Genomic DNA, 9,540 nt, shown 5'->3' on the forward strand with positions numbered 1-9,540 from the left:
GGCTTATGTTGTATGAGGCCCATGAGGCAAAAACTATAAATAGGGACCATTACCCTACTTTTAAGGGTTGACTTCTTGAGTTCTAGAACATTTGTAATAGCAAAAATATATAAATCTCTCCCTCTCAATATCTGATTTTGGGTCCGGATTCATTGTGTTCATCTTTAGATTTGTTCAATCAAACGATATTCAATATATTGGCAAATACGTTTAGTGTAGATCATCGATTACTATTTAGATTATTCACAGTTGATCCTATGCCATTTTCTCTCAATCAAAGATAGATTAAAGTTCAACCACATATCCTATACCTCACTCATAAATTTAATTGATTATCCAAATTTGGGGTAAACAATAATAGCGACATTTATGCTTTGTTTAGTTGATTACACCAAAATTTAATTGCTATTCAGAAGAAAGGCATAACTTAATTATACTAATTCCTACTTCACTAAGGTAGCGCCAAGGCTCACTCTCTACACCGGCGCGTGATCATCCCCGTCTCTTATATAGCGTCTGCATTTCTCTATCTATCTAGATTTTAATGACCATGACTTGTTCGTCGAGGCAACACCTTGACCACACCTCCGCCGAGACTGCAATTTTCTATAATATATTATTCAAATAATCTTCATATTAAAATCACAAAGCAGCAACTGAAGATAGAATTTGCCACTGTCCACGTTAGCATCTGATTTCTGGTATGGCGGAGCTGGCTCAGGGGGCTGACGTGAGGAGTATAGCAGCATGGAGGTGGCTGGTTAACTGGGTCGCTTTCTTCTTTCAGATCTTTATTCAGATCCTTAGAGGAACCCCTTCTCTTAGTCAGCTACTTTCCTATGTAGGCTTCCGTAATACATCTTTCCTCTCTTCCACCCCGCAATTCAAGCCGCTGCCTATTGTTGAGCTGCCTGAAGAGGCGCCGCCACCGCCACAGCAGCCATCACTCACTGTGAACGCCGACCAACATATACCAAGACTTACGGTAAGCTCAGCTTCTTATACAAATACTTAAAACTTATTTATTGAATACTAAGCTCGACCTTAGGTGTAGTAGTTAAAGTTTAATTTTGATTAGAATCACTGGGTAATCTCTCGACCTCAGATTTCGTTTGAGTTTTTCGTTACCCCTCTATTTTAATTTGTTTGTCTGGTTTTGACTTACACAAAGTTTAAGAAAGGAAATAAGACTTTTCAATCTTGTGGTATTAAAATTAAACATATGTAGAGTGTATCATCCTTTAATCATGTGGTCTTAAACATGCCATGTGCAAACTTGGAATTAAAGAATTGCCAAAAAGGAAAAGAGACCGTATGGACTAAATAGAAAAGTAAGAAAAACAAAACGGAGAGAGTATTTTTTATGCTTCTTTTATGTTAAGTTACTTATTACTTTTGGAAAAATCTTTTGATGCCTTATTGAGAAATGAGTTAGTTATTACTCATTTATGCTATAGCATACTTGTTACTCCCTCCGGATAAAAAAGAGTGTCCACCTAGCCTTTTTTTGTTGGGTCAAAAAGAGTGTTCACTTATCAAATCAAGAAAGAATTAGCCTTATTTTTCAGATTTATCCCTGTTAAGTGTTATGTGATCAAACACCAATACCTATTTAATTAGGGGTAGTTTAGTCAAATTACCTATTTTCTTCTAGGAAATAGTATTTTCTTAAGAGGTGTGCAAATAGCTAAGTGGATACTCTTTTTGATCCCGAGGGAGTTGATCAGCTTGCAAACAGTCAATTCACCCGTGTCATTTTGCTGGTGATATTTTGTAATAATCAGCCAGTGGACTTGGTACTCATCATCCTAACCCAGAGTATTAGTTTGTGCTTGTAAAATTTGGTTTCTTTAGTGAAGACAAGACATAATTTAATGTTCACTAGATTTGGTTTCAGTGCAAAACCACTACTTTATGAGGGAGGAGAACAATGACAAGTGCAATTATTATGGGTGCAACACAAGTTTTATACAGGAGTAATATTTAGTGTTTTTTTGATGAGGTAGCTACTTGGAACTTAGCAAGATGAGTTTGAAAGAAGTCGCATACCTAAATATTCTGGCACTGTTATTTTAGAGCTGCAAACTCTATTTCAGTTTGCACATCAAGCTAATCACTTCTTGGGTGCATGACTAGGTTATTGTTAACTTCACTTGGTTAGGAGTTTCACTGTGGGTCGTCTGTTGTAGTTTTTCTGACTTAATTAGTGTTGCAATAACCATATGTACCAAAGGAAACAGTAGATGGAAAAACAAGAAAGGGAAGTTGCTTAATGATTCAATGTGAAAGAGCAATGCGTGGACATAAACAGTTAAATTTTAATTACCAACATGCATGGGCATGCTTTTCTCCAATTATTTCCTAGGAGGTGATGTTTTAGAAATATTTTCCTTTTTTTGGGTATTGTAGAGGATCTCTAATTCTGCTTCAAAATACTACTATTATTTCCATGTATGTGTGTCAAAGCCACATATAGGATGTAATCCATCTCCATCACTAGAGGAGCCATATGAGTCGAAGCAAGCTAAGCGACAACAGCAAAGGTGGTTCAGTAATGTGATTTAACACAGCCAATTTGGGAAGGGAAGATCACACACCATTGTGTAAGTTTGGATGTGCATATAACATGCAATAGATTCCAACATAGTTAAATGGAGGTATACAATGAAAATTACAGCTAAATCATGGGAAATAAGTTGAATAATAAGTACATAGTTTATTCTATGTACGTATGTATGTTGAAGAGGCCTCATATGCGATGGGAGGAAAAGCACCTCCATTCCCTGAGGCACCATATGATGTGGAAGCATGCTAAACTACAATGACTTAAGAAGTTCAATAGTGTGCTTAAATATAGACAAACTGCGAATAGAAGATCAGACGTCAAACTGGCTTATGTGAGGATATGCTAATATTGGGCAACAAAATTCTTATGTATTAAAATGAGGTATTTAATTGACACTACAACTTGATAATGGGAAGGAAGTTACTTATCAATGAAGATGATAGCCGATAGAAAGGAAGTTATAGAGGGAAGCTCTGATGGATGGGAGGACAGAAAGAGTGTGAAAGAAGAGATTGATGAAAAAAGGGAACAAATGGAATGTGTAATAAATGTTAATATGTCAGAATATACAAGAAATAGGCATACGCAGATTCTAGTTATTGCTGGCAGTTTTTGTATTGTTTCTTTTGGTTTCTTTTCTATTCTAGCCATGTATAGTTTCTTTTGATTGCTTCTTTTCATTCTTGTATCTTTTATTGTAGTTATAATCGTTTGTCTACTGGAAAGATGGCATGCTGGGCGAGATTTATGCTGTTAGTGCAACTGTAGCTTGACCTTATCCAAAAAATAAATAAATAGGTGCAACTGTAGCTTGGGAATGAGAAGATAGGACGACTGAAACTTGGAATGACTTATCAAGCGAATTGGATAGGTTTTAGTTATTAGAACCTCTATTTGGGCTATGATACAGGCTCTGGTGTGGAAAGTGGCTTATTCTTCCATTTTTGGACTCATTTGGGTTAAAGCTGGAGCACATGGAAAGTTGATAAAGCCATCAGGACAATCTGGAGAATGATCCCTGCCAGCATTCTGTTGGTGTTTGTGGATAGAAAAAATGTTTTGGTGGTTTATCAACTCTGAATCATTCTATTGAGGCTAGGTCCTTATTGTATCTTTTTAGCTGGCACAATTTGTCCCCTGTAGATTCCCCTGACAATATTTTGAACTTCATTAGTTCCCTGGTCTTAGAATAGCGTCTCATGTAATGGGGGCTAACTAGATTTTTTTTGTTATCCTCCTTTGTATTACTCTTGCACCTTCTTGATTCCATCAATGAAGCCACTTCATCGGAAAAAAGAGAACAAGTTCTAAGGCAACTATTTGTGTCCTCTATTCCCTTTTAATGTTGCCCATGTGTATGAGAGTAGCCCTAAACTAAGAGAGAGACCCTGAGAATTAATGGAAGGGTCTGAACTATAGGAGATTATTGGAGCTGAACAGTACATGTCTATATGCTTGATCTGCGACCCGTAAGATGCTTAAATTTGACTGATGCTACTTATCCCAAAGGAAAAATAATGTGACTTATGTCAATTCCATGACTTGCTATATCATCAGAATATTTATGATGTGACGTTTCTCTTGTGTGCAATGCTGTTATAGAGGATTCATATAGCCAACTCGAATTAGTATGTTACTAAGGTGTAGTTGATGTATTGGTGTTTCTTTTGTGTCTTATAGCTCTTTCCTGGATTTACTAGGCCTTGGTTAGTAGGACCTCTATTAACCCTGTCATTACCCTGAAAAGTTCAATACATTATTAGCGTATCGGCTTTTGGTATCCTATGTTCCGCTTGCTGGGTCTTATTTAATTTGAGGTGGATTTGTTGCGAATGGCAATCACAGAAGGGAAAAGGATCTGCATGCTTTGTGGTGCTTTCACTTGTACATTTTTTCAGTTGTACTTCCTTTTTTTAAACTAAACCATAGATTCCTAAGTAGCGGTTTTAGGGGACTGCTAAGAGGTATGCGAAAAGAAGCATTGAGATAATACCTTTCATCCTAGTCTCATCTACTGAACAAAGGGAGTCCCCTTGATCACCTGAAGAGATTTTTAGGCAGAATTGGCCAAGTGAGGTCATGAGCTGTAATGGTTTTTTTTTTTTTTTTTTGGGACCACTAGACTGAAGGTAACCTCATGCATGCTTTGAAAGAGGGCTAACTCTTGGTTTAAAGAATGGACACCCTTCATTGGATGGAATAAACAGAACATTCTCATCAAATTTATCAGAAAGCTGACTACTAAGAGAGGTTGGAGGACTTGAAGATGGGTTACTAATAATCTTGGTGGGCTTTCAGATAAGCAGATAGTAAAATTATTTATGGAATTTTGTAGTAATCAGTGCATCCTACTAATTGGCTGAATCGTTTTCTTTGTTTTAGCAAATTGTTCTTTTTAGACTGTTCTCAAGTTCTTAACTTTTGGTTGTAGGTGGTTCTTGACTTGGATGAAACTTTAGTTTGTGCATTAGAGACATCAAGTTTGCCCAATATCGTATGCACCCAGGCTACAGAAGCTGGATTGAAGTGGTTTGAGCTTGAGTGCATATCTTCAGACAAGGTTATATTTCCTCTTCTGTCTACGATTGAGTGATTATCTGGAAAGTTTCTTGAAGAATTCTATCTCATATATTGACGGTTTTAGGAATGCGAAGGCAAACCTAAGATTAATTATGTCACAGTTTTTGAACGTCCTGGATTGCACGAGTTTCTAAAAGAACTCAGTGAATTTGCCGATCTTGTCTTGTTTACTGCTGGGCTTGAAGGTTCGCCTGTTAATTTGAGATTTATTTTGTTATCTTACTCACTGGTTCATCTATAAATGGTTAATTCTCATTGTTATCTGTGTACAGGCTATGCAAGACCGCTTGTTGACAAAATTGATCCCGGAAATCGGTTTAGCTTGAGACTTTATCGGCCTTCAACAATTAGCACGTCAGTGTTGCTTCTAGTCTTATGTTTTTCCTCTTTAATTCCTATGCTAGAGATTCTGAACTAGCATTGTTCCATGTGTTGAATGTGATGTTATCCATTTCAGTTCTTATGTTGCCATGTGCTAGTTTATGTTATGCAGACTCTTCAAATCCCTGCGGCACCCGTGTTGACACGACATGGGTGTGGGTGTGAGATCCATACCGGATTTGCTCAACTTACCTTGGGTACTTTTGACCACATTGTATGACCGAGAAGTATAGATTGATCGGGTATTTGGTTTTATTTTTGGGTTTATGTCACACACACACACACACACACACACACACACACACATATATATATACTACTTTTCAATTACGCAAGATAGGAATAAAATAATGGCATTTGTAAAGAATGAAGTTTTATTAGTTTTAGTTTAGTAACTTTAACTAATCGAAATATTTACTCTATATGTCGTAGTATACAATTGTTGGCCGTATCCCAGCACCCGCATCCGCACTTGGATCCATAACCCCGAATCCTAAAATTTATGTGATGAAGAATCCGACTTCTAGAACCGCACCCGGATCGGATACCCGCACCTGAGTCCGAGCAACATAGATGGTACCGTTCTAGTACATGGGCTAAACTATCCAAAAATAACATATTGCTAGTAAATGTGCTAAAAATAGAAGGGAAAAATAGAAAGCAGAAGAATCTTACACTACCAGAGGCAGAACTGAGTAACATTTCAAGTTAGCTCGGCTATTTTGGGGCAAACTCACTACCAAATGGAGAACTGAGTGAACTGCTCAAGCTAACTGCATTCTGTAGGGAAAATATCTGGTGTTACCTTATATAGCATATTAGCCTTTGAAGTGAAGATTTATCTAATGCACATGGGGGTGCTAATTAGTGTCAAGGCCATATGTTCTGACAGTTCGCGTGATTATTCTTGAAAATAAATGTGCAGAGTCTTCTCTCAGTGCATATGTTTGACCACTGGCCTTGATACAATGATCTCTGCGTTCGCGCGCGCGTGAGAGAGAGAGAGAGAGAGATAAGTGGAGGTCGTGCTGCCTCATCAGATGCCATTTGCTGTATTTGAAGCCATTACAACAACATCATCATACCCAGTGTAATCCCAGAAGTGGGGTCTGGGGAGGGTAGAGTGTACGCAGACCTTACCCCTACCTTGAGAAGGTAGAGAGCTTGTTTCCAAAAGACCCTCGGCTCGCATTTGAAGCCATTGACCTTCCATAATCCATAGATTGCTAACAGCTGGTGACGGGGTGAACTTTTGAAAGTTGGGTTCCTCCTAACTTTTTTGTGAATTGATCCCCCATTTATCTCACTATATAAGGATGGCTCGCTGTGTGGCAGACAAATTCAAATGTGGGAAGAATAAATAAATCACGATAAGAAAAACTGATATTTGCTTAAAGTTGACCTGTCAATCTGATTATGAATATACCTTGGTGGCCCTTATAGAAAAAGAAATTACATTGACGACCCTGGCTGGAAAGTTTTCTTTTCGTCATACACCAGAATGTTTGGAGACATGCAAGTCTTAAACATTTTGAAGCAATAGCAGGCGAAGCCTCTTGTCTGATTGACATGCAAGTCGAAATGATTTACTTACTTCTCCTTTGTAACCTTGTTTGTAGCCTTTCACAGGGCATTTCAACATTCACCGTCTGTCATAGTTCTGAATGGCTAAATTTTTCGCTCGTTCTTTTTATGGAAATTCAGCAGAAACTACTATAGTTTCTATTAGGATTGTTAGTAACTTTACTATACTTCTTTCATCAGGTGAAGCAAACTTGATTGTGGAAGTTCTCATATTTCCGCATGTACAGTATGAATCTCTATATCTAGCAGTACCTCTATGCATTTTTATTTTTATTTACCAAAAAAAAATAAAAAAATAAAAAAAATAACTCTATTCATTTAGTCTGTCATATTGTACCTTGAGGATAATTCTCTCCAGCTCAGATTGTCACCTATTAGATGTTTGGGCTGTGTATGATTTGCAATTTAAATCCTTAATGTGTTGAAAAGCACGGTGGATAGATGTCAATGTCTCTTTCTTTTCAAGCCTTAAAGCTCATCTCTTATGTTGGAGTTGCCTGGTTCGGCGATTATTATTGGATCCACTTACATTTCTGTGTCAAAAACCATTGAAACTCAATATAATCTAAACTTAGTACTAGCTCGACTATCTACTGAATGTACTAATCTCGAGACTAGGAATTGTGTGATGAGCATCTAGTTTGCTAAGACATGTTGGATTCAAACCACGTCTCTGTTATGAGATACTTTGATGCTTAATGCTTGTTACATGCTTAGACGGCTTAATTCTATCATTGCAAGATAGAATTTTTTTTTTTGCCTTTTTTTTTCGTCTGTGAATTGTTAATCAACCTATTCTTACACTCTTATGCGTTTTTTTATAAGGATCTACCATTACATCATTTCTATCAATATTCGCCTCTATGATACTTCAATCCTGTTGGATCGTTTCGTGAAAGGACCTGATTTACGAAATTTACGTTCTCTCAATGATACTACTTGTCTGGATTTTTTTTTTTTTTTTACCTAAATGATACTAATAACTTGTTTATCCATCAAGTAATTGTATTTTAAAGCTTCTTCCTCTCAGGAAAATGATGAATTGGGTTCTTTCATGTCACAAAGATAAAGAAAGATTGTTATGGCTTTAGAAATTGATCACTGACATTAGATAATGACTTTGCGGTACCTAACGGTTCAAATCAAATATTATGACATTTTGTCAGGTCCATAAATTTGTGGCATCTATATCTCTTTGATTTCTGTGTCCTTGTAAACTCAGCTTATTGTTGATGCAACCCAACTATTCGACTTGATCAGAGCACTTCTGTTTCAAAGAAAAATATATTTTCAGCTTATTATTGTGAATCAGACATTTTGCTTGCATCTCAGGGAATACCGGGAACATGTGAAGGATTTATCTTGCATTTCAAAGGATCTAAGCCGAATCGTCATTGTTGATAACAATCCATTCAGTTTCTTGTTACAGCCTCTAAATGGAATTCCATGCATTCCGTTTTCTGCTGGACAACCTCATGATATACAGGTCTAATAAATAAGAAAAACATGTAGGCAAGCTATTCCTCAAATTTAGCTACTATGCTCCCTTGACTTTAACTAGGGTTTTTTATTCTGTATCAGCTTTTGGAGGTAATCCTTCCACTTCTCAAGCATCTCTCCAAGCAAAAAGATGTGCGGCCTGTGCTCTACGATAGATTTCACATGCCTGAATGGTTTCAAAAGCATGGAATCCCTGCTTCTGCATTGTGAAATTGTTGCTAATTCCTGGAGCAATCAATCCTGTAATTTGTTCTGAGAGGGAAGTACCTCTTCACCCGAAGAACAATTTTTGTATAGCTAATTTTCTGCAGAGGAGCAGCCATCGGGGAAGTTCCAAGTTTCTCAAGTCTGATCAGAATGTTCTCCCTACGTCCACAACATTCTCATTGTGTAACTTGTTCATAGCTTCCCGGACAATGCTAGTGTTTGTGCAATTGTCGTTGTAAACAGTCATCGCCAATAATTATTCCCTTCTCAATGTAAAGGTTTGATCGTTGGATTCTCTCTCTTCAGGAATTGTGGTGTTCGTTTTTCAAACATTCCGAGTGACACCTACAATCTTTTTTAATGGGGTATTCTTGACTTGGTGTCTCTTCAAATATCAACCTGAACTTTTTAACTTAACATTTTCCTTCCGATGTTTTTTGTGTATTTAAAATGAAAGGAAAAGTTTCTTATTTTGTAAAAATATAACCTCTGAGATTTGTAAACATACTGGCTTGGGACATCACTGCGGGGGTGATAGCTTCACAAACTTTTGGTTCTTTTAGTTCGTTATTGTACAGCAATGTAATTGTTTATCCGACAAATACGTACGTTGTAGGCCCAGAAGCAAGAACACCATCATCCTTTCAACATAATCCTAAGTTGTATTAGAGTGTTTCTATATTCCTCTCTATGAAATCTATATCTATATCTATATATATATA

General features: G+C 37.0%; 1 protein-coding gene across 1 annotated transcript; it reads left to right on the forward strand.

Annotated features, from left to right (window-relative positions):
• The first annotated feature begins 469 nt into the window (after positions 1-469).
• On the forward strand, positions 470-9,148 carry LOC132608992 (uncharacterized). The gene is made up of 6 exons (XM_060322827.1): positions 470-985; positions 4,998-5,126; positions 5,211-5,331; positions 5,419-5,500; positions 8,444-8,597; positions 8,693-9,148. The coding sequence occupies exons 1-6, from the start codon at positions 704-706 to the stop codon at positions 8,819-8,821; spliced, it is 897 nt and encodes a 298-aa protein (XP_060178810.1). The 5' UTR covers positions 470-703; the 3' UTR covers positions 8,822-9,148.
• The last annotated feature ends 392 nt before the right edge of the window (positions 9,149-9,540 follow it).

The sequence above is a fragment of the Lycium barbarum genome, chromosome 9, assembly GCF_019175385.1.
Source record: "Lycium barbarum isolate Lr01 chromosome 9, ASM1917538v2, whole genome shotgun sequence".
Classification (NCBI taxonomy): Eukaryota; Viridiplantae; Streptophyta; class Magnoliopsida; order Solanales; family Solanaceae; genus Lycium; species Lycium barbarum.